General features: G+C 33.1%; 2 protein-coding genes across 2 annotated transcripts; one reads left to right on the forward strand and one right to left on the reverse strand.

Annotated features, from left to right (window-relative positions):
• Positions 1–9,459: 9,459 nt before the first annotated feature.
• LOC146896855 (F-box/FBD/LRR-repeat protein At4g26340-like) lies at positions 9,460–11,493 on the forward strand. The gene is made up of 4 exons (XM_085736350.1): positions 9,460–9,932; positions 10,018–10,456; positions 10,772–10,924; positions 11,144–11,493. Exons 1-4 carry the CDS (start codon positions 9,460–9,462, stop codon positions 11,402–11,404), a joined length of 1,326 nt encoding a protein of 441 aa, XP_085592476.1. The 3' UTR covers positions 11,405–11,493.
• A 7,309-nt stretch (positions 11,494–18,802) lies between these two features.
• LOC146896856 (peptidyl-prolyl cis-trans isomerase FKBP62-like) lies at positions 18,803–22,385 on the reverse strand. The gene is made up of 10 exons (XM_085734062.1): positions 21,950–22,385; positions 21,701–21,862; positions 21,364–21,591; positions 20,946–21,119; positions 20,730–20,831; positions 20,469–20,644; positions 19,940–20,062; positions 19,345–19,491; positions 19,200–19,237; positions 18,803–19,111 (listed from the first exon to the last, which is right to left on the reverse strand). Exons 1-10 carry the CDS (start codon positions 22,356–22,358, stop codon positions 19,036–19,038), a joined length of 1,635 nt encoding a protein of 544 aa, XP_085590188.1. The 5' UTR covers positions 22,359–22,385; the 3' UTR covers positions 18,803–19,035.
• Between the last annotated feature and the right edge of the window lie 4,626 nt (positions 22,386–27,011).

A 27,011-nucleotide genomic window follows, 5' to 3' on the forward strand; every position in this document is an offset into this window, starting at 1 on the left:
ACCATCACCTTAGGTTTTGGTACTTCAGAAGCAGTAACTATCTTCTTCTGAAACTTTAGACTTCAGAACCCCAGATTTTGGTTTCACCAGACTCTGAGGAATAGGTTCTGATCTTTTCAGGATCCTGACCTTTGAAGTCTTGGAATCAGATTTGATCATAGCCTTTGACTTAGAGTTCTTTGGCGTTGAAGTAATCTTAGCCTTAGGACTAGAAGCTTCAGGTTCTGATTGAACAACAGTTTCCAACTCAGCCCCTTCTGGTACAAAGAATGTTTTCAGACCTTCCTTGATGCATTCACAACAAGATTTTAGATTGGTTTTCTCAAGTTTCACTTCTGGAAAACCAATTCCTCTGCCATTGTTCTTGTAAATGCTATAAATCATAGAAGCTACTCTGCTTCTGTCAATGCCAGATATAATAAAATCTTCAAGAGCAATTTCATGGTTACTTAAAGGTTTTTCATTACACTTTTCTTGTAGCTTCTGACATAAGAACCTGAGCTGATCTTCATATGTTTTACACATGAAGTCAAAGCCCCTAAGTCCTTGTTCAGAAGCTTTCAGATCCAATAGAGTTGATTTTTGCTGTTGTACCAAATCAGCATATTTTTCTTTTAAATCCTTCAACTCATTGGTTCTTACTTCAAAATGTGTAAGAAGTTCTTTAAGTGACTCAACAAGTTCATCTCTGGGAATTTTGGAATATACCTCGTTTTCATCTTCTGAGTCTGAATCTGATCCAGCTTCTGAAGTTGCTGTTGCTACCAACCCAACAGCTACCTTTGCATCTTCATCAGCTTCCTCTTTATCAGATCCAGATTCACTACCCAAATCATCCCAGGTTGCCATTAAACTCTGCTTAATCTGCTTCTTGAGTTTGCTTGGTTTAAATGTAGACCTCTTTGACTTGTCCTTTGACTTTTCTCTTTGAAGATCAGGGCATTCAGCAATGAAGTGTCCAGGCTTCTTACAGTTGAAGCATCCCTTCTGATCTTCTTTCTTTGAGCTTCTGGAGTTACCCCTTCTGGAGAGAAACTTTCTGTTCTTCTTGGCCAGATATTGAAGTCTGTTTGAGAGCATGGCCATTTCAGCAGCATCTGGTTCAGAATCTGAACTTGACTGTTCTTCCTCTTCAGATTCAACTACTTTGAGAGCTTTTGATGACTTGCCTTTGGATGGAAGAGCTATTGATTTACTCTTCTTAGTAGACTCATGTTCATTAAGACTTAACTCATGAACTTTGAGAGAACTAACAAGATCTTCGACACTTAAAGTGTTTAAATCTTTAGCTTCCTCAATGGCAGTCACCTTTGGTCTCCATCTGGCAGGTAAGCTTCTGAGTATCTTGCTTACATGATCAGAAGCAACATAGCTCTTCTTTAGAATCTGTAGCCCAGAAACTAAGGTTTGAAACCTTGAGTACATCTCCTCAATAGTTTCATCATCCTTCATCTTGAATAACTCATACTGATGTACAAGCAGGAGAGCCTTTGCTTCTTTGACCTTCTTGCTCCCTTCATAATTTGAACAGAGAGAAGCAAACATAGCTTTAGCAGTGGATTTGTCACTCATCTTCATATACTCTGCTTTGGGTATGGCAGTGACAAGGGCTCCTCTGATAATATGATGCTTCTTGTAAAGTTTCCTCAGTTCTGGAGTATGTTTCTTTCTATCCACAGCAGCTCCTTCTTCATCAAGGACTAAATCACCAACACCATCTTCCAGAATATCCCATAATTCTTCATCCAGGCTCATGATGTAACTGTAAAAGTTGGTCTTCCACCAAGAGAACTCTTCAGCATCTCCATTGAACTTTGGAACTTTTCCAACACTGGTTTTCTTACTATCACTATAATCATGTGAGACATGTTTATAGCTAGTATCACTAGGACCAGTAGGAGGAGGAGTAGACATGTTTTTCTCAGATCTTTCACTGTTGCACGGTTAAGTGATACACAACAGACCAAGGCTCTAGATACCAATTGAAGGTGAGAAAAACACAAGAAGGGGGGTTGAATTGTGTTTTGAAAAATTCTTCGTTTCTCCTAAAAACTGAACACACTGATCAGAAGCTAGGTGAGACAGCTTCTGAAGTGATAATCAGAATCTAAATGCAGCGGAATAAAACAGAGAGAGAGAAGAAGAACGACACAAAGCAATTATACTGGTTCCTTCCACAATCCGGAAGTAGTCCAGTCCCCCTTGCACTTCCAAGGAGATTTCACTATGAGTAATATCTGATTACAAATGCTCAAGCACACAAGCAAGAGACTTCCTTTGCTCAAGCACACAAGCTAGAGACTTCCTTTGCTCAAGAACACAATCAAGAGACTTCCTGCTCAAGCACAACTGCAAGAGACTTCCTAACTAAACAAAATTACACAGAAAATTGTTTAAGGTTGAACACTTGATATACAATCAGAGGTGCTCACAATACAAATCAGATACAGACTCAATGAACTTAAGAATTTCTAAGATATGACTTTGAGACACAGAAATTCTAAGTGAATGCAGAACAATTTCAGCAGAGGTTTGGTACTTGTGAAAATCTTGTGAGTCTTTCGTTTAGCGTTCTTGCATTACCAAAACTCTAATTCTTCACTCCTTTATATAGAGGTGTGAAAGAGACGTTATGAAATTGCCAGCACACCAAAGAGTCGTTAGTGAAGCTTGATCTTTCACCAATGATCTTTTGCCTGATTTGGTTGTTGTCCTATGAAGAACCAATTTGAAATCCATTCCTTATCCAAAGGAACATATATGCAGGCGAGACCGTATTCTGGAGCTGTTTTCTTGTCTTGTAGCGTGGACACAAAACAGAGTAGTGGAGAACGTGGTTGTACAATTCGTACAAAGTACAATGTCAACGCTTTCGTCCAAATTGCAAGCACAAGCCTTCAAACACCTTTGAAATGACCGTTGCAAAACTCCACTAATCCTTCGTTTGCGTTTTCGAATCCAATAGACAGCTTTTGCATTGATAATTCTTCAAATCTTGAATCTTTTGTAAATTCAGTTGAGATTCAGCTTCTGGTGAAATAGCTTCTGATGAGGCAGCTTCTGATGATGCAGCTTCTGATGATATGATTTCTGCAGCTTCTGGTGACGCAGCTTCTGATGATGTGGCTTCTGGACCTCTTGTCTTCAGAAGCACTATTCTTCAGGAGCAGCTTACTTCAGGAGCGCTATTTCTTCAGGAGCAGCATGACTTCAGGAGCGCTTTGCCTTCAGAATCATCTAAGCTTCATTTTCTTTTGCTCTTTATTTGCTCATTCAGAACCAATGATGATGTGACTTTATAATTATGGTCCTGTACACTTGAACAAATATTAGCTAGTCCAATTTACAATTTTTAATACCTTGTTATCATCAAAACTCTTTAAGGTTCATTGTTAAACACATTTTGTTCCAACACACTTAAGACGTACAGACTTCAGGACCAGCTTGTTTGAGACAAGTGTGAAGGAGAGTCGTAAAACCTTTTTCAGATATAGAGACTCGTCCTGTGGTTCTGCAGTACTAGTATAGACTCAGTTTTAAAAATGATATTTTTCTAGTCATGTATTTATTCGTTCCAAGAACCTATGTACTAAAGTTTAGAAACTCTTAGAAACAAAAGCTAGAATGAGTATCGTTATTAACTAACAAGCAATGGCGCTAGAAAGTATGCCAATACTAGAAGATAAAGTTTTTATGAATGAATGACAAGGCCCATGTGATATTAGTGTCATACGGGATGCACGGATTTGTGCTAAGAGTGTTCAATGCAAGTGCAAAAGGACTTAGTAGAAAGTTTCAAGAGTATGTGAACCGCCAAACAGGTTAATAGATTGTCAGATGAATCAGTGTAGTTGAGTTCACTTCTTCATGCCAAGCTAGACAAGTTACCCATGAATTGCAGTACAGGGAGATTATGAAGAGATAGAAAGGTTTCATAAGGCTATGATTAGAGATGAGTAGAATCATCAAGATAAGTAGCAACAGTAAGAAGCATAAATCGCAATGTGCGGTAAAACAGATTATGTATGCATGATAAGATGTATACATGGAAGATGTGTTAGATACACGTAGGCACTGCAGGGCAAACCTGGATATCAGTAGAACTCCAGTTTAAAGGCAAATCCTGAGTGATTCAGATAGAGAAAAGTTACGTAGATGCAGAGTTCATGCTAAGCAGAGAAGGAATAGATCCGAGACAAGCAATCCTCTTATAATAAAAGTTAGTTTTAATCACTATGTTCTCAGACAGTTCTATGATTTTGATAAAGATAGTAAGATTGAAGAGACCATATTCAATCATATGCAGAATAAGAAAGAGGATAAATTGCATGCTTTATTGAGAAAAGTATTCTTCAACCTTCCTAGAGTGGTTTTGATCAGATATTGTACAGCAGAAACCAAAGGAGACAGATTTTAGTTGTGATGATTGTAGATGATTTCTAAATTTCAAGGACGAAATTTTTTTAAGGGGGGTAGAGTGTAATATCCCGCTTAACAGTAACGGAATATTAGCCATTAGACGCGTCAGAGGACAAATGATCATGTAAATGTCTATTAATGGCATAAGTCAGGTATGAGCTAGATATCAGAGATTAAGTGTTATAGAACGTCAAGTACGACGGAAGATGTTTTTATGAAATATCAGTCGAGCATGGGCTTATGTGTCAGTGTCAGGTAAACACGACTAAGGCGAAGGGCAAAGTGGTAAAATGTCGCAAGTGACTATATAAGGCCACAAGGGCCATTTTTCTTCATTTTCCACTTCACTTTCTCTCTCTAGGTTTTTGGGAAAATATTTCTCTCCTCCTTCTCTCTAGAATTTCGCCTCCCTCTCCTCTCCAAGACATCCAATCTTCCTTCAATACATGATCAAGTATGGTTTGGATAGCTTAGCAACCAAGAAACAAGTGGAGGAAGAGATTAAAGCAAGGTTTGGAGGAAAGGGCTATAGATCAAGCATGAAGCAAAGCTAGGGTTGATGCTTGGAATTGCAAGGATCATGTTAGGTGAGTTCCATAGATAGATTACCACCCTTTGGGTTGTGCAATTCCATGTTTAAAGGATTGATTCATGTTTATGAGGGGATTAGAACCCTAATACTCTTTTGATAAATTCTTGTTGATTAGATGTTAAATTGCCATGAAATATGTTTATAAATGTATATATATGTTGCTGGATGATTATGGTGCATTGCAGGATCAAACTGAACAAGTTTTGGGTCAAAACTGGAAATTTGGTACCACAGACCCGAAGAACTACGCTATTAGCGAAATCTACGCTAATAGCGAAATTCTCCAGGCAGGTCACGCCCCAGGTGCGCTAATAGCGCAGGCCTCTGACCTTGCCAATATGATTTTGGCCTGTTGGCCCATTTTAGGGTCGGTGGTGCACTCTGAAGACTTTCTTTCGATGTTTTACAACTTTATAACCCCAAAACAACATCTAGGCAATGCACATAACATCAAACGATTCTAGAAATGAAAATCATGGCAATCTTAACATGAATGGCAAGAGTGATTCAAGAGAGTTTAGCCGAATTACTCGGGTAGCAAAGAACTAGGCATGGGATGAAAGTAGAGCCTTGACATAGCTTGTCAAGAACTAGAATAGTTAGTAAAGAAATAGAATGTTAGGCATGAGTAGTATGCTTGATTAGATGCGAAGTGATATAGAGTATTCTCTTCGTATAGAAACTAGAGAGCCATACGAGTATGGCAAGACGTGAATTGATTAGACATCTCTTCACATAGCAAGTTAAACAAGCATATAGTTTACCTCTAGTTGGAACGTATAGGCATCCGAGGTAAAAGAGATAGCTAGCATAGATTTAATACTCATGCATATATATAGACCAAGACTTTAAAGTTAAGGTGCCATGTCTCTTGTGTCCACACTAGGTTGGCTCAAGAGGTTTCCATTAGGTGAAACGGGGTTAGCCGTAAGGAACCCGCATGTCACTTAGTAAGCAAGATGTAGTGGTCGTGTCTCTTGTGTCCACACTAGGTTGGTTCAAGAGGTTTCCATTAGGTGAAATGGGGTTAGCCGTAAGGATCCCGCAAGTCACTGCAGGAGTGTCGTTGGTTATACCTTAGATAGGTTTCCATCGGATAGATAGGGATTGCGCTCGGGGTTACTCCACTCGGGGCTTTCCGTAAAATGAACTCAGATAATAATTGTTTGTTAAACGCCAACTTTATGAATGAACTTGACTATGCATATTTATTAGATATATTTATGTTATGTCATAGAGCCTTGACGTAGATCATCAAGAATTAGTAGAGCCTTGACGTAGATCGTCAAGAATAGTAGAACATAGACGTAGATCGTCAAAACTAGCATGATAGCAAGATAGAATATGTTGTTAGATACAACATAGTTATGCATAGAGCGAGAATAGATAAAGATATACCGATGACGATCTTAGGTTTCCCCTAATCGTCCGGTTTAGAATTGTGTCATGATTATAGTATGCTTAGGCCTTGATGCGTAGAGCGTATTCTTGGCATTGCGGTTTTAGATTCCCCTTGACCGCCATGACACGTATAGGAAGAGAAGCCTATAACAAGTGAGATAAGACTATGACGGCCCTAGTATGCACGACCGTCTAAGTATGCAAGTCCCCACACACGTATAATCAACCGTCAGGTTGTATTTTAGACACATGGTGACCGTAGGTTTCCCCTGAGGTTACCTATAGCCTAGGATTTAGGGGAACTCACTGAGACATTATGTCTCATCCCAATCCTTATTTGTTTCAGATAAACAGGTTGGATTAGCAAGCTAGTAGCCGAATGGATGATGCGACAAGTGTTCGTTCGTACCGCTGCAGGTTGAGATGGATATGCAAGGACGCATTCTTTATACTTTAGAAAAGTTGAGTTGTAATATTATGTACGAACGCATTTGGTTGTATACATATATATTCATTCGTAGTTGTTTTGTTGTAAATTTTAATGTATCCAGTACTAATCTAACGCACATGCTAGACTTTCTAGATACGTCTAGTATGGGTGTTACATATTTCATTAAGAAATTACATTGATCTTTTGATATTTATTTTCTTTCCGCTATAAAAAAATATATTTTTGAAAAACTACTCTTAATAGATTTTTATTTGAAGTTCTTTTTAGATTTTTTTGTAGATTATGATTTCTTTAAAAAATAATAACAAACGGATACAATCCTTTCTAAAGTGAAATTTTAAAAAAAATGATTTTTTCCTAAAAAAATGATTCTGTTCTTAAAAAAGTTATAACAAACGGTCTCATATAGCTCGTTTGTTACATATTTAAATAAAAATGATTTTGAAATTCAATAGTTTAAAGTTTATCTTTTTAAAGATTTCATAAAAAATCATAATTTATTTTGTGTTTGTTTATTGTAACAAAAAACATTTTAAAAACAATAATTAATTTAGTTTATTTGGATAAACCTATAAAAAATAGATGATTTGTTCCAAAATTGCCTCAAAATATATATGTTGTGAGAAAGATTTGATTTTTTTTAATTAACCCTTTAAAATACGCTATGTCTGGAAAATGACCCCGTAAAATAAAAAATATATATTCTAACCCTGTAATTTGAAATTCTTCTTATTTTTTACCCTTTAATATACATGTGGTCCAAAAAAGTGATCTATAGATTTAATTTTTTCATGATTTTTTCAGGCATCTTTAGGATGTTAAAACATGACTTTACCCAAAAAATTAGATTTTTTCCAACTAGGGGCGGATTTATTATGAATTTTTATTTCCCATAATTATGAATTTCTTAAACAATTCATAATTAATTTGTATCTCGTTTAAAAATTCCAAAATTTTAATGTTAAGGTTTTTATGATGTTCTAACCATTTCTATAACATTAGAGAACATGATTTGACCCGTGAGTATACGCTTACTCGGAACAAAATTGCAATTTCATACATTTTGGTTGAAAAATAAAGATAAATTGAAACGCCTTTCAAATACTATGAAACTTTGCAGTTCCTTTTTAAGTATTTCTATAGATGTCTCTACAAACAATCAACTCAAAATTCAATTTTTAGGTTGGGGTTTTCGTTGTTTTGTTTTTTGAGTTTTTGACACTTTAAAAATTCATAATTAATTCGTCTTTCGTTGAAAATTTCTATTTTTTTTGTGTAAAGTTATATTTTAAAGTCCTTAACATGTCTAAAAAATCATGAAAAAATTCAATTTCTAAGTAGCTTTTTTGGACTTCAATTATATTACAGAGTCAAAAAATAATAAGAATCTCAAATTACATGGTTTGAATATGTGTTTTTTTTTATTTCACAGGGTCATTTTTCAGACTTCACATGTATTATAGGCTTTGTTTGGTAAAAATCAGCTATAAGCTAGCTGATAGCTGATAAGCTAGCTGATAGCTAAAAAGCTAGCTGATAGCTGATGACTGATAGCTGATAGCTTATAGCTGAAAAGCTCGCTTATTAAAAATAATGTGTTTGGTAAAATTAGTTGTTGAAGTGACTGATTAATATAAAATGACATAAAAGGACATGTTTGTTTATTTATTTTTTTAATAAATTTTAGACATAATTTTTTTTCTTTTTCAATTCTTTTTTAAATATTTAAATTCATTTCAAATTAATTTCATCTCTAAAATGATAAATGTGTTTTATGAATTCAATTAATATTTTGTGTTTAACTAAAATGACTTAACTATTTATTGTAGATTTTGTTTAAAATTATACATTATGTTATATGAATTAAAAGCAACGTAGAAAAAAAAAAGTGAACAAAGATAATATATAAAAAAAAAAAAAAACTACAACATGAGTGGTGCATATGGATAGTGCAAGGGGCTGGTTGCCCAAAATATAAGATTCTAAGAACGATATTTTGAACCATCTGAAAAAATAAATAAAAAATTCAAATAGAAAGCAACATGAGACCGTATAAAAAATAAAATAAAAAATAACCTAAGAACCATATTTCCAACCAAATAATAAATAAAAATTCAAATAGAAAGCAATTTATAAGGCAACCGTAAAAAAACATTAACACAGCGTGGGAAGTTTTTTCTTTATCGTGGGTAGTTTTTTTAAATAAAAAATAATATTAAAGGGTATAAATGGAAGAAAATGTGAAAAGCTATCAGCTATAAGCTAAAAAGCTACTTGAAATAGCTTCTCAAAAAGAGCTATAAGCTCGTGAGAAAAACTTGTTACCAAACACATCACGTTTTCATCCAACAAGCTTACAAGCTAGTCCAACAAGCTATAAGCTAGCTTTTTTGTGTTACCAAACACAGCCATAGTCTAAATTTAAAATATTAACCCTTTTTTTTTTAAATATAGTCAGGGTTTAGAGTGAGCGGGTATAGGATGAACACGTTTTTTTTCCTTAATAATTCCGCAAAAAAAAAAATTATTTTGATATATAACCCACGGATATAGCCTTCATCTTCCAACCTGAAACCAAGCTTACCCCCAATCAACAATGGCAGAGTCGAACTCCAAACGGCAAAAATCTGCAAAAAAAGAAGATAGAATCAGTAGTCTCCCAGATTGTTTGCTAAGCCACATCCTGTCTTTCCTTCCAACCAAAACCTCCATTCAAACAAGCATTTTGGCACGCAGGTGGCGCCATATTTGGAAGGACCTCACGGTTCTTGACTTTTCCGACAAATCCTTTGAATCTAACAAAACCTTTGCGGTTTTCGTAAACAATGTGTTTTCTCTCCGTTCTCTCCGTAAGCCCTACCCAATAAAGAAGATGCGTCTGTCGTGTACGAAATTGCTCGTGCAAAACGAATTCTGCATAGATTCAGTCGACACATGGATCCGCACTGTCACTGGGCCCCACCTCAAGGAACTCGACCTCCTACTCGATGTCGATGATAATGAATTTTCTGTGGAATACGACCTGCCTATCACCCTCCTCTCTGGTTGCACTAATCTCGTTTCCCTCAGGCAAGCACATTCAATTCTTTTTTTATAATAGAATTTGTTTTTTTAATTATTATTAAAATTACTTATATTGCTACACTCCTCTCAGCCTCCATAGTGATATATTTATTGAATCACAACTTGCTAAGGATTTTCATTTACCGTCACTAAAGAAGTTGAAAGTCTGTGCTATGAGCATGCCTCAAATGAACGAATTCCTCGATGGCTGCCCTATTCTAGAAACTCTTGATACTTACTTTTTTTATGGGAATTACACCGATTTTCTTGTTGGCGATCTTCGTGTGCCACCTACGTTGAAGAGGTTGAAAATCAATTTTGATACTGGCAGTGTTGCGCCTGGTATATACTATCTTAACCTGACCCAAATCAGATTCGGTGACGTTGGCAACTTACAAAATGTGGTGAGAGCGTCTCTTGATGTTTTTCCTTCCTCAGGATATCATTCTTTTCTCTTCACTTGTTTACTCAAGCTCCTCAATGCTCTCTCTGGGATAAAACATCTAGTGTTGGGTTGTTCAACAACAAAGGTACAGTTTATTATCATGGTTGGATATAGATATAATACCAAATTGTAAATGACTGATGTCTTTCACTGATAAAATGCGTACACATATATACACAAGTCTTGGAATACAATCAATCCACACAATACCTAATATGACTAACAATAATCCTGGGATAGTAGAGTAAAAGATATGTACATACCACACACATATTAACTTTCTAATCCCAACCTAATCTTTAGTGATATTATTGGATATCATAAAGAACATTCGAAATTATGGTTTAGTGTCTTACTAGCTAATAATACGTCTTACTACTTGTTGTTTTGAAAAAACCAGTGGCTCCTTCGTGGCCCTGCTGATCTACCTTTTCCAGAATTCTACCATTTACTTCATTTGGAACTCATTCTTCCGTGGTTCAACTCGAATTTTCTGCTGAGTTTGCTTCAGACATGTCATCATCTTCAAGTTCTCATAATTCAAAATGACAAGGTTTGATGAGTTTTAATGTTTGTTTAATGGTTTATTTTGCTTCATGTACATCACTTATTGATGTAAAATTGATCAATTCAATGTTCTTATATGAAATAGATTAAACATGCCCTCGTTTTATGCATGCTCAAAATGATCACTATGACATATAACATGATTTATTACCATATATGCAACGTTAGATCATATGTATGTTGTGGTGTCTTTTGTTGTCGGCAGGAAAAATCGCATTTAGCAGGATGGGCTACACAACCAAGTGTTCCTAATTGTATCGTATCACACCTAACTTTTATTCAGTTTAAAGGATATCAAGGACTTCCAGATGAGCTATTATTTGCTGAGTATATCCTGCAAAAAGGACTTGTTTTGAAAACAATGATTATTGATGATATTTCAGTGGACCTAACCAACAAGTTCAACATTCTTAATAAGTTGTCCAAAGTGAGAAGGGATGGAACTGGCAAACTTTTATTTGACTGATTTGTATCTCTCTAAGGTGTGATCTCTCCCTAATAGTCATTTCAAAGATTGGGTTTAGTCTTCATAAATAAATGTTCCTTATTTTGCCATCCCTTGTATTTACATGCACGTCACTTCATTTTCAACTCTTTTTGGTGGAATGACATAATTACAACTCTAAATTCCTTAATTTTCTTTGATCATGTTATTTTCTCATAAGTCATAATAAATACTGTATTGGTCCTCTCCACTAAACTAAATTATTCATTTTTTTCCTTTGTAACCGTGTTTGTTTTAGGATTTCAGGCTTAGCAATAGGAGTTGAGAGATTTTCTAGATTTATAACTGTAAGATGGATGAAAATGATCATTTGAATGCTTATTGAAATTGAAGGATTAAAGAGTTCTGCATGGTGACCTTGTTATCATTGCTACTAAATCTGTTTATTTGGGGGCATTAGTGTTCACATTTGTCGAAATTTATTTGGGGGCATTAGTGTTCCCCCTGTCGAAATGCCAAATTAATGCTTAGAATGTGCATAAGATTTTGTTAAAATCTCGTGTAACAAGCTGATAGAAGCAATATATTTGACATTTCTTCCCCTTCCCTCATTTTTCAATGCATTGCATGTTTTAAAAGAATTCCAAAAATTACGTTAGCTGTTGTGTTTTTCAACCAATAACCAATCATATGCTACTGTCATTCTTAACTTTCTTTAGTTTTGATTATTAGATAAATTTTCATATTTTAAGTGTTAAATAATGCTAAATAAGATGATTTGAAAAGCCTAATTTTGTCTACGTATTGAATTTGCCGGAATTAGTGACAGTAAAGTTATGTAGCACAAGATAGCAACGTAGATTGCACATGCAAGTTCTGCTTATTCAGTCTCCATTGTTGGTACTAAATATAATGAGACTTGATTAACTTTTTTGTCGTAAGTTTGGCAGTTCACATTTGGAATGCTGTGATTTATGAAGTTGATAGAGTGATATTTGATCGTGTGCTTAGAGCTTCACTATAAAGGGGACAATGTTTTACTATTTCATCTAGTTTAAAAGCATTATGCATCTTCTCTGAAATTGATTTATTTTTCTGTTCTCTTTTTGCTTCTCTTTCTGATTTTTTTCTATTATTGGAGGATTCTTTATTTGACTATACTTTTTTTATTTCCTCTCAGTGAAGAGACTTATTTTCAATTATTGGAGGTTGCTAAGTTTGAATTAGTCATGATGCTCTATTACAATCAATTACATTTGATGACATTATATTCACTGCAAAATGAATCTTACATTTGATGATGTTATATGAACTGCAATCATTTTTATTGGTTGAAGCATGGTACACATATGTGGGATATTTACTAAATCAGCAGTGTTGAAATGAAAGAAAGCAGGATTACACATTTCCTTGGTTTGGTTTTCCTCTCTCAACCCTAGATTTCAAATTTTGGTTTTTAATTCAGTTTTCGAGCTCCATAGCTGTGTATTGGTCGTTTTCATATTTAGGGTTTAGGTCTACATACAAATTTCAAATTTTGTATCTATTTACAAAGGCATAGTAAATAATTTTATCCTAAGCAAATTTCTCCATATTAATATTAAAATAGACGATCCTCAAACGAACGATGGTAATGACAAAGGTGCGATATACTACATATACTAGGTATAAAACAAACAAAATCATAATCAAAATCATTTTACCTGGATATATCAGTGTCATCGTAACATCGTGTTCGTTAAGCTCTGTAGTCTATAAAATGTTACTGCCAAGGTCATGGCTCATGCATTCTGGTGAGTGTTAAATTACTATAGCAGAGTAAAAATATCATTACTCCTAAATCCCTCTGTGTTCTTTTATACAAAAGTAACAAAAGCAAAAATATCAGAAACTTCAATTAATAGCACTTCTAACATTCCTTGGAGTGAACTGTGAAGCATAAAAATCTTAACATAGTTTGGTTCAAAAGATGTGCCTGAGACCAAACAGTCTTTGCACCAACATGTTTTGTGGTCAAAATATAAACAATCTCAAAACTTAGACTAAGAACAATCATACTCCTTCGTTACTTAGTTTCCTTCAGAAATCAATCCTAACAACATTAATATATGGAAATTTTAAACCAATCATAAACTTGATGTGTTTGCTAGGCCGGCCACATAGCTTTAGGGCTTCAAGGAACTTCTTATGTTCTTCAACATTTCAACTTTCTCTCTATTTTGATAAAGTATATGGTTCTCATCAATTCCAACAAACAAAAACAAAAGAGTAATCAAAACGCAAAATAACATGTAGAAATCAGCAACATGATGATTACAAGGAGAGTGTGCAATAACCTTAATTATTATTGTAATAACAATAATAATTAATGTTTAAAAAGCAGTGGAAAATTTTATCAGATTAGTTGTGCCTAGCTCCATAAAAGGAGAACACATAAAAGAAAGAAGATAAACTTTAGACTGTGTCATTTTCATCACAGTTGGAGTACAAAAAAAAACTAATATATTTTAATCAAAAACAGAAAACAAGACGCTTTGCAATTTGCTAGAGCACTTCCAGGCAACCTAAAAACATTTAAAACATAAGATAAAACAAGAAGACAAGTCAAATTTTGACTTGGCCAACGCTACCAAATTAAGTTTCTGTGAAGAAAAATTTATAATTGATCACTTGGGTTGGCCTGGTGGTATTGGCCTTAGACATGGGAGTGTGTTCCTCCTCAAGGTCTGATTCTCCCTGGCTTGATCACAAGGAGTTAGTATTTTTACAATTCACCTGAATTCTCTAATTGTATAACACTTCAAACAAACAAGATAAATAATTAAATACACATTCATTTCCACCAATTTGATATCACATATTATAGCAACATTACCGTCCAATGATATCTAGGCATAGCACAACAAGATTATGACCCATTATGGTTAATTCTCTTTACACTCATCTAACATGATGCTTAATTAAAAGTACGCAATCACACTAACCAGCGAGGCTTAATAACGTACATACATCAAGCCAAAAGCCCAACACCGACAACAAATTGCTTGCTAGCTACTTCCAATCTGATGAGAGTAATCACAAATCCATTTCCTTTCATCAAAAACAGCATATGAAAAATGATACTCCTTAATATATCAACATTCTAGCTTCATATCAGTATCCCACAAATAAAATAAGGTAAAAGAATATTATAAAATAAGCAAAAAAAACTATCCATTTACCGCACCAACAAGGAAGCATGGGATGCTTTGCACAAAACATGTGGTGGTGCAGAAAAAATCAAGAAGGTGAGACCACAAACTCACAAAAAATAGTACGAATTACTGTAAATGGATGGAAGAGAAGAAGAGTATCAATGAATTCTTTTCAAGAATTTGTAAATTTGTTAATTAAATGAAGGCTTGCACTCAGGGGCAGACCTGAGCAAGACAGGGTGTGGCAATAGCCACACCAGCTCAGGTCCAATTGTTTTTAATTTTTTTTGAACCCAGCCCATCACTGCCTTTTCTGATTTCTATCACGCCCACGTTTCCTTTCCTTCTTCTTTTCTAACCGCACCACCTGTTTTCCTTCTGATTTCTCACATCAACACCGCCAACCAACCATGAACCGTTACTCTCTCTCTCTCTCTCTCTCTCTCTCTCTCTCTCTCTCTCTCTCTCTCTTTCCTCTCTCAGCCCATTTCATCTCTCTCCTCTTTCAGGTCAGTTTTGAAATTACTATATTGAAATTGATAGTAGTAGTGAGAGTAATTGAATTAGAAAATAGAAATTGAATCAAGATAATGAGACTGATAGCAGTACTGAAATTGAAATTGATTTTAGTTTTAGGCGTTGGTTACTAAAATTTATTAAATTTAATATAATTTAATTATTCGACGGAATTTTTTTGCCACAGTGATATTGCAAGTCGAGGTCCGCCCCTTGCATTACAAGAAAATTGACCTATAGTAACATAAAAAGTATGTATCATCAACTGTGGAACGACTGTGTCAATTGGATCTTTGGTTGAAAAGATCTTGAGATCTTTATCACCAAGATTCGACAATGTCGTAATAGTTATGGAAGAATCTAAGGATCTTGCATCAATGAAAAAAGAAGAACTGCAAGCATCATTGGAGGCTCATGAACAGAGAAAGAAAATGGTGCAGACAAAGTCAAAGTAGAAATTACACGCACAATCAAATAAAGATTAGAAAGGAAAAGTCAAGTGGACAGCGAATAGACGAAGAGGTGTCCATCGAAACTCTCATGAAAGAAACTAACAAGAAAACAATTCCTCAAATCAGAAACATGGTGGTTACCAAACAAACTTAAGTGGAAACTATAGAGGTGGAGGAAACATCATATGTAGAGGAGGAAAGAAGAAATTTGACAGAAATTAAACAGTGATCAATGTTACAAATGGTCAAAAGTATGGCAAATGCATATCAGTGCTATGCAAACAAGAAGGATACAAGTGAAGATGTTGTAAAATTAGCAAGATAAGATGATGATGATGAAGTTTTGTCAAAGGTCACAACCATTAAAGAATTGAATTGTGGTGATAAGTGGTGTATTTAGATACTGGATGTTCTTGGCCTCTTGAAAAAAAGATATTGGATGTTCATCTCACATGACTAGAAAAAGGGACTGATTTGTGAAGATAAATAATACATCTAAAAGCAAAGTGAAGTTTGCAGATGACATCACATTATCACCTGAAGGTATTGTTGATGTCTTGATAAATAATTAGGAGGACATTCACTTATCTTGGGATTGTTGCACATTCCAGTTATGAAGAGCAATCTTGTTAGCATTGGCCAACTACTTAAGCAGGAGTACAAAAAAAAACCATAGAAGATCATAAGATGATGATATAGTGCATGACGTACAAAAGGAAAGTTGATCTTAAATGCTCATATAAATATAATCACTAAGAAAAGGAAAATTGTCATCGATACACTGAGATAAAATATTTTCAAAGGAGCAATTAGAGAATAACATAGTGACTCTTATCATATGTGAGATAAAATATTTATTCTTGGATCATTCATTATGGAATCAAGTTTCAAAAAAAAAATTTGTTTATCTTTTCATAGTTCATGTTCTCTCAATCACTGTAATCATAAAATCCCAAAAAACAAAAAATTATTTTATTTTGAAATTATTATGGGATCAATAATATTTGTTTTGTTTAGTTTATTTCAAAAAAAATATAAAATCTCTTGTCCATACTATTTGGGTCATTGAGATTTGTCCTTTCAATTTCTCATATGGATCCTTTTCCAGATTTTTTTTCTTCATATATGTTGTTGTTTTACAATTTGATGATGAGTAATCAAAATAGTTGACTTTCGCTTAAAAAAATAATTAAAATTCATGCATTCTTCGGTTAGAAAAATTAAATGTAAAAAATAAAAAATAAAACTCATAGGATTTAAATTTTTTTAATATAAATATAATCAACTTTCCTTTTGTATCAAGTAGATGTCACTATAAATATAATAAGAAAAGAAAAATTATCATCGATACATTGAGATAAAATATTTTCGACGAAACAATTAGAGAATAAAATAGTGTGACTCTTATCATCTGTGAGATAAAATATTTATTCTTGTATCATTGATTATGGAATCAAGTTGCCATAACAAATTTTTGTTTTTGTTTTCACTAATTCATGTTCTCTTGATCAGTGTAATCATAAAATCCCCTAAAACAAAAAATTATTTTAACTTGAAATTATTATGGAATCATTCATATTTGTTTTATTTAGTTTATTTCACAAAAAAAAATCTCTGGTCCATATTATTTGGGTCCCATTTTTTCGAAATGTTGATGATTTCAATTTCATATATGGATCCTTTCCTAGATCTTTTTTTCATATATGTTGGTGTTCTACAATTTGGTGATGAGTAACCAAAATATTTGACTTTCGCCTAAAAATAATCTCACATTTATGCACTGATAAAAAAAAATAAAAATTCATGTCTTCTTCGGTTAAAAAATTTAAAGCTAAAAAATTTAAAAACTGATAGGATTTAATTTTTTTAACCGAAGAATGCATGAATCTTAATGTTGTTGCGAAACATAGACCCTAAATATGGCTTCTGTAATCAGACGCGATTATTATGTTGTGGATTGTTTATTAATATGTTGGATGTGGAAATCCTATCAGAAAACAACGCTGGAAAAGAGTATTCTTGCTCATACTTAAATTAAAAACAAATGCGAGTTCAGGACTTCCAAATATTACACAAAACAAGTAAATAACTCATACTGATATGAAAACTATTGATTAAAAAAATTACAAAACAAAAACTGAAAGTGAAGATTAAAGTGGGTCAGAAAATGGTGAATTCCAAATGCATCGCCGGTGAGATTCCGGCGAGAATTTTTTCTCACAATCACGGCCAACAAAGACTCCCATGGTCACCTCCGCAGTTAGTTCTATCATGGGTCGAATCCCTTCAACAAGAAAATCGAATGGATCTAAGTTACAAGGGACTGAACAACCCCGGCGGAGAAAGGTCGCCGGAAAAACGGAGGTACTGGCCATGGATGGTAAACAGTCTTATGCTAAAATTAGGAGAATAATATTAGCTTGAGTTTGATCATGAACATTGAACAGTGTTGATTTTGAAGTTTGCTGGTGGTGGTTTGGAAAAGAGGGAGATGAGTTGTAAAGAGTTGGTGGTTAGATCTAGTGTTGACAGAGAATGAAGATTGTGTTCTTCATTTGATCAAATGGTTAAAATACATTGTCCCATGGTGGGAAACTCTTTCCCTTTCCCATGCTAAATGCCACTTGTTTTCAATGGACTAAAAGTCACTCTATGTAAGATTATGATTTTTTTCTTCTTCTTGTTATTACATGTCACTAAAACCATTTTCATGTGTAATGTAGCCTTTTGTTTATTGTTGTCTCTATTTTCATGTTTAAAATGTGTTGTATTTTCTGATTTGTCATGCCGAATTGAACTATTCTCTATTATTTCACTCGGTACTCATACCAAGTAAGATTGTTTTGTCAATCGTATATTGCTGCCGCATTAGTAATAGTTTTTGGGAGGGAGTTTTCCTTAATCAACTTTTCAATTGTTTGTAGTGGTGTGTGTGTGTATTTGGTTTCTTTTTTCAATTAAGATAAGCATGGAGCAAAATGTAAGTGAAGAGGACCAAACATGACCATGACGGCAATTCAATAGCCATGTCTATGATACATTGAACTTAAGATGACTAATGCAAATGAAAGAAAACCCCAATTTTTGTATAGTAATTTCATGCATATTTGTGGTTGGACATACAAAAAAAAACAAAGCGTGTAAACGTTCATGAGAGGTTAAGTGTATATTTGATGATAACTTAGGGGGGTTAATTGTATATTTTTAAACAAGAAGGGATGTCTGTATCATTTAAAGACATCCCTGATTTCTATAAATGCTACAAACTCACAAGTTCAGGTTACTCTATAAATATCAACACACAATTTAGCATCTATAGATGCCTTGATGACAATATGGGTTGAGCATCTTCGGCCCAAATTTCTGCAAATTAAATAAATGTAGAAGATTTTACACAGACAAACAAAATAAATCATATTTGACTTCAACTTCGACATCATATGCACCGTCTAGAACCACTGGCAGTGTATTGTCCAGAAGTAAAAATATACTACATAATCTGATTCCAGATACCCCCTCCTGTGTCAATATTGCCCCCGTAGTACTCTTGCGGCCGCTGCACATGCCTGTTTATAAATCAAGATCAAATTCATTTTACAACAAAAATCCCAGCACATCCAAAGTTCGAATAATTGAACCACTCAATAAGTGTACCTGTTCCAAACTTTTGTGCCCTCCTCAAGCTCCGGCATCTGCTTGTTCATAAAAAACTCGGTCATTAATTATTAGTAAGCAAGAGATATGATTTTCTATCCCTTCAAAAAATGATTTTCTGTAAGATGGGAGACAACAGACATACCTTATTAAACCAATTAGCTGAATGTTCAAAACCTTCCCATACTGTCTTGCACTTCTCAAAGTCCATAAAGATATTACACCTCAAGATCCTAACAATTTTGTACTCCTCATGACTAAAGGAGGTTCCAAAACCTACGAACCTCAGAGCCTGTATTACAGTTTCAGTTTCAGAAAAGATACATGATAGAACACACAAAATAAACATGGTAATTTTGTATATCAACAAACGATAAAGATGAGCGCAGAGGCTCTACAGCGCTGGAATAACAAAATGAAAGAGATAAACCAGGGTCCAAGACTCCTAAACAGAGCACTCTGCTCCTAACCAGAGAGAAACTCTCCCAGCCAATTCTAACAATATCTCGGAATGCCTTCTCCACTACCATATCTTTTATAACCGTACTCATATGAGATTGGTGCACAAGTCACTAACTAATTTATTCTCTCCCCAGGCCCCACCTTCCTTCTCCTCATGCACTCCATCCAGAAAGTGGGCCTATGCAGATTTGTCCTAATGCTTGGCGGACCATAGGCTCAAGTGTACCTATCACATTGTAGTGGATGAGGGTGAAATATATCAATGTAACCTCGGTTACCTTCATAAATCTTTTAGAAGCCCTTGCATCTTCCCCAGCAGCAAGCAATGCATTCCCTTCTCTTTTCTTCTCAAGAGCAGCTTCTATTTTCTCTTGATTGTTCATGTCCTCGAAATCCTTTTCCTAAAGCAAAAATTGAACCAACGTATAAATGCATAGAGAAAGTCGCAATGGTATCCAACAAGAAAATATATTTTGATAGACGGAAGTCAGAAAACAGAAAGAGGATAAAATAAACATCGAAAAAATTTGAAAAAAGGTTCATTGGAAAGTGTAACCTTTAATTATGCTAACCAATTGAAAAGAAAAAAAAAAAAAAAAACTTAAACTACAAGAGCCCTCAAAACACGGTTAAGTATTTGGCTCTTTACTGTGCCAAGAAAAATAGCTTTGTAAATTAACTATAACAAACTAGGAAGATGGCAAAAACAACAATCTTATTTATGTCTAAGAATTTCAATTTAGGTTAGACAATCTTTTTAAATTATAGAATTTTAATAATCAACATTGAATCAAATTATTTATTTACCTTCACAAATGATACTAGCTCGACCCTATACATCAAGGGCGAATTAGGAGGAACCATTGCCAGTTCCTGCTGAGACTCTGATGAACCAAAAGCATATTGAGGCGGAATAGACAAGACAGCTACCTCACCCTTCTTCATGTCCATCACAGCTTCCTCAAGCCCTTCAACCACTTGCTCTGCTCAATACAACAAACATTCACTATAGTTGATATAAAAACAGATTATTGTGAGAAAGTGAAACATTGTGGAAATTGAAATTACCCTCGGCAGTTTTAAATTCAAACAGATCATCATCATCATCACCACGATAGCCCCTGTTAAAAAAAACAGTGTCATCTCCTGGCAGCCAACCAAGTAGTCTCACTGCAAAAATGCAAAATGGAGAGAGAGCCATCATATATACTGCCTAAATTCATTAAAGAAACAATGGAGAGAGAGCCATCATATATATTAGCATGAATTAGTGGTGTGATTTACATTTGACAACAGCTCCCTCATTTGGACAGTCATTTCCTTCTCCTTCCTTGATGAGGGTCTTATTGTAAGTTATTTTTTTCCAATAAACTAACTCAACAAAAATCACCAATGTTGCATTAGGCGGAACTGGACCTTCATTGCCGTAAGCTGGCTTGCCTTCGTCACCAAATCCATCTAGAACAGAATATGAAGAGTACCGGTTATATTATATTATATTATATTAGCTAAGAGTAGTGATGTATTACTAATTGTTTTACAAACTTGTTAATTTCTTATATCTATGTTAGAACTAAAACAAATAAAACTTGTTTTAAAATGAAATTGTAGAGATAATAAGGAGTTTTACAAAACTTGAAAAAAAAGGAAAAGGCAAGCAAACAAATGATGATCATCATTTAACAATTTGTAGACAACTTACACTGTGGTTTGACAGTGAAAGATGATTTCTCTCCGATCTTCATGTTCTTAATAGCGATTTCCAATGCAGAGCAGTAAAAAGGTTTAAAAGAATATGAAAACAACGACGATCCGGGAACCAGAGGAAAGTTGAATGGGTACTCTTCCACTTCATGGGATTGTTTAATAAAAGTTTGAATTCCTAATCCTTTTTCATCATCTTTAAGCCATACTTTGTACTTGACTCCAACTGCAATGCAATTAACAATACAATAAGGAGTTGAGACTGAGAGTTAACACACATACATAATCCAGCAGCAAGATAAATAAAAAAAAAAAAAAAATGAAAACATACATACCTAAAACATCATTAACATCAATATGTTTATTTCTACATAAATCCTTAATGGTTTTGTTCCCTTTTTCGCGTCTATACTTTAACAAACCTCCATCCTTACATATATCCCTGCATTTACTCCTAATGCATCGACGTGCATTACGAAAAGGTCCAGGAAACCAACCTGCAAGCCCCCCCAAGATAAGTTTGTGAAACAGCTAACAAAACAAAACAAAATTGAAGGAAGGAATGAATGAGACACTTTACTTACTTTCATCATCAGAAGAAAAATCAGAATCAGAATCAGTATGCAAAGGAATTCTTCCAAAAACCCTGGGTTTGCACCTGCGGGGATCGGGAATAGGAGTATATGCTCCATCCTTGAAAAAGGGATTGTTTTCCATGAGATATGGATAATAAGCCCTGCTAGGATTATCAGGGGTTGTCTGCAAAGGAATTCTTCCAAAACCCCTGGGTTTGGGATCGGGAATAGGAGTATAATCTCCATCCTTGAAAAAGGGATTGTCGCTGTCGCTTTCCATGAGATGTGGATAATAAGCCCTGCTAGGATTATCAGGGGTTTTCTGCAAAGGAATTCTTCCAAAACCCCTGGGTTTGGGATCGGGAATAGGAGTATAATCTCCTTCTTTGAAAAAGGGATTGTCGCTGTCGCTTTCCATGAGATGTGGATAATAAGCCCTGCTCCTATATTTTGAAACCCTAGATGAGATCGAACTTTCAAGAATTGTGAAAAAGAGGAAGAGCTATATATACTATATATAAAAATGATTTTCAATATTCTTATTTTCTAAAACTAATATTTTATTTACCATAAATATCTCAACAAACTTCCTATCCTATATTTTAATCAAAGTATTATAAAAAATATGGTTCATAATATATACGCATTAACACAATTTTAATCAAAGTATTATAAAAAATATGGTTCATAATATATACGCATTAACACAATAAGTTAATCATATGGATAATGTCCATCTAACGTTACTTATTATTATTAAAAAAAAATTGTATAAACTAAACAATAATGATTTAGAGCGAAATTGGATGCATAAGAGAATAACCTTATTTATAATATATTGTAAATAGTAGACACTAGATAGTTTTTTTTTCTTTTCTCACAAAAAAAAAAAAGATAGTTTTTTTTCTCTTTTCTCATGCAAACAAAAAATTAAATCAATAGTATCAATAGTATATATATAAAGTAAGGTTTTTTATGCCACATGTCACTTCCACATTCATTCTCAATATTTTTATTTTTTTTCTATTTTATTTAACATAAATATCTCAACAAACTTTTGATCTTATGCACTCAGTATTTTTTATCTCAACAAACTACACATCAATCAATCAATCAATAGTATCAATAGTATATATATAAAGTAAGGTTTTTTATGCCACATGTCACTTCCACATTCATTCTCAATATTTTTATTATTTTTTCTATTTTTAAAAACCAATATTTTATTTAACAAAAATCGGGTTTTCGGGCTACTTGATCGGATTGCTCCGAAACATCCCCAGAAAATCAGAAAAAATTCAAGGACCATGACTCCCATAGAAGGGACTTCTTACGGGACTCCGCCCCTCAAAATCCAAAATTTCATCGTTTAGACCCATTTTTCATTTTTATTAATTTTTCATATTCTCAGAAAAATCCGAAAAAATTTCCATTAGTTTTATTTGATTTTTAGAATTTTTTGGTACTATTTTTTATATTTTTATGATTTTATTTGACAGGTTTTTAGCATTTTTTACTTAGTTTTTTGTTGTTTTTAAAAGGAAAACTCAAAACTATTGAAATGTGAGAGAGTCTGATGGCTGATTATACATAAGAATTGTCCGTATTATAAAATCCAAAATAGTAAACATGAATCCAAATTTTAAAATCCGGAATGCACAAGGGCATTTTTAGAAATTTTACAGGGCGCGAGAGAAGGCAATAGGGTGGGAAAGTAATAGTCCATGTTTAAAGGACCCAAAACTATTACCACTTGGACTAATTCATTATTGATTTTGTTACACTTTTTATTCTTGCATTGAACATTCATCTCATCATTTATATTTATTTTTAATTTTTTTTTGAAATATTTATATTTATTTTTATGATATTATTATAATTGTAAATTTAAATAAATTCAATCTAATATACTGACACGTGTATTCGTGCACACAAACTTATAAAACTTATTTAATATCTAACCCGGGCAACGCCGGGTCTCTAAACTAGTATATATATAAAGTAAGGTTTTTTATGCCACGTGTCGCTTCCACGTTTATTCTCAATATTTTTATTATTTTATTATTTTTTAAAACTAATATTTTATTTGACATAAATATCTCAACAAATTTTTGATCTTATCCACTAAATATTTTATTTAAATTTTTATTGAATTCTTAATATTTTTATTTTTTTTAAACGAATTCCAAATATTTTCTGTAACAAAAATATCTCAACAAACTACATATAATACTTTCAATCGTCCTTTCAAAGAAAAAAATATAATACTTTCAATCATGTCCGTTGAATTTTCACTTTTTTTTAGGGAATTAAATACTTCACTTTACTTTTTAAATATTTATTTTAATTAGTTAATATCTACTTCAATTTTAGAATTTTTTTCCAATAAATTTAATTTTTTTATCTGTTTTCAAATTTATAAAATTGCTATTTTTTTAAAACTGATTTTTTTCTTCGAATTTTCAAATATTTCTTTGAGTTTTCATCATATCCACTAAAAAATTCATTCTACCAAAAATATTATAATTTAGTTAGAATTTTAAAGTTAATACATATTGTAATTGATTTTAAAATATTATACCAAATTTTTAACAGAGGTTGAACTTTTAAATTTATTTTTTAATTTATTTTTTATGCACATGTCCTATTGATACATTAAGAGTTTTTTCAAATAAAGAGTAAATTTTTATATGTTTCATATAATTTACTTTTTATTTATTTTTATGCACATGTGCTATTGATACATTAAGAGTTTTTATGTAGCAGAAATATCTCAACAAACTACACATCAATCAATCAATCAATCAATATCAATCAAACATTTTTTCATATTATATGTAGCAGAAATATCTCAACAAACTACACATCAATCAATCAATCAATCAATATCAATCAATCAATAGTGTATATATATATATATATATATATATATATATATATATATATATATATATATATAAAGTAAGGTTTTTTATGCCACGTGTCACTTCCACATTCATTCTCAATATTTTTATTATTTTTCCTATTTTTGAAAACCAATATTTTATTTAACATAAATATCTCAACAACATTTTGATCTTATCCACTCAATATTTTCTTTAAATTTTTATTGAAATTCTAATATTTTATGTAGCAGAAATATCTCAACAAACTACACATAATACTTTCAACAAAGTTTACATATACGATCTTATTTTATGATTAAAAGACTCCAATTTGTTTATTTATTTTTAGGAAAAGAAGCTTCAATTAGTTATTACTAATCTTTTAGCACTATATCATTCAATTAGTTTTTATGTTTGAGCAAAAAAATGGTTCGATTAGTTTTTTTTTTGATAAAAAAAAGGTTCGATTAGTTATTATGTTATCTTTTTTTTTTAAGGAAGTTATTATGTTATCTTTTAGCAGCATATTCTAATGCAAATGTTAACTATAAATAAATAAATTTTCGTTAATCACATATTTACATATTTTGAGCACAAGCAGAAACCTCAAACCTTCTTTTCATCTAACATTTTTTCTTCTTCAGGTTTGCCAAACACCAATTTTATTATTTCTCATACATATACTTTGATATATATATATATATATTTCAACCACTTTCTTTCCTTTCAATCGATTTTTCTCTCTCATACGCATGGACCACGAAACAAACCCATGAGCACATGTTTAAAGGGACCCAAAACTCTTACCAATTGGACTAATTCATTATTGATTTTGTTACACTTTTTATTCTTGCATTGGACATTCATTTCATCATTTATATTTATTTTTATGATATTATTATAATTTTAAATTTAAATAAATTCAATCTAATATACTGACACGTGTATTCGTGCACACAAACTTATAAAACTTATTTAATATCTAACCCGGGCAACACCGGGTCTCTAAACTAGTTAAAATAAGAAGAAAGGGATAGAGAGACAATGTACATTGGATTATACTCTGTTCCCTATCCCTCTTCAGACAAGGCTCAGCTGATTGTGATGTCAATAATCTTTAAGCACAAGGTTATTTGTGCACGCATAGTAGACTTTGCTGACACAAATGGTTATTGTTGAATTTCTAATTATGATATGATTAATTTTCCGTTATTAAATTGATGATTAAAGTTTATTTGTACGTTTGATTGATACATTTGGCTTACAATTTTGTGATTTAAATGTTTGTTCTTGAAATTATGTTTTTGTGGCGGTCTTACAAAAAATACTAAGCGGAGAAGACTTAGTGTGATACAGTCAACTGGGAGTAATATAGATAAGGTGAAGGTCGTCCCTGCACATATAAGGTGAAAGCCACCAGACCCGTATTAGTTAATATCTCTAAAAGATGATGTGATATACTCCAAATATTACACAAAACAAGTAAATAACTCATACTGATATTAAAACTATTGATTAAAAAAAATTACAAAACAAAAACTGAAAGTGAAGATTAAAGTGGGTCAGAAAAATTACAGTGGCTTCTGAGTAACCCGCTGATCTACATTTTCCAGAATTTTGCCATTTACTTCATTTGGAACTCATTCTTCCGTGGTTCAACTCGAATTTTCTGCTGAATTTGAAAAAATGTTAGATGAAAAGAAGGTTTGAGGTTTCTGCTTGTGCTCAAAATATGTAAATATGTGATTAACGAAAATTTATTTATTTATAGTTAACATTTGCATTATAAATAGACTTATATGGGTGCAATTGTATTCAAGCCTTTAAGCATTTGAGATGCAATGTCAATAATATTGAAGGCTTCACCATATCACTAATGTATCTCCTCCTACAATATGCTCATCACTAATGTGTGTCCCTACCACTAGCTCCCTCACGCTCTATATTTTCCAACGGTGGTATCAGAGCCTGGTTCGGTCATTAACAGGGCGTAGCAAAATATGACCTCGTGTCACCAACCATATGTTCTTCTATAACATGAATTCTACAAAAGTAGAAATTCTCAGTCTATGACTCAAACACAAAAGGAGTACATGTAGTCACAAGGCTCTACTCTGTTTGAGTTCAAACAAAGAAAACTATGAAGGCTATAGAGGAGTTCAGGTAGCCTAACAGCCCGATCCTCT

Source organism: Medicago sativa, chromosome 8 (assembly GCF_051527215.1).
Source record: "Medicago sativa cultivar Bolivia chromosome 8, Bolivia_mono, whole genome shotgun sequence".
NCBI classification, from domain to species: domain Eukaryota; kingdom Viridiplantae; phylum Streptophyta; class Magnoliopsida; order Fabales; family Fabaceae; genus Medicago; species Medicago sativa.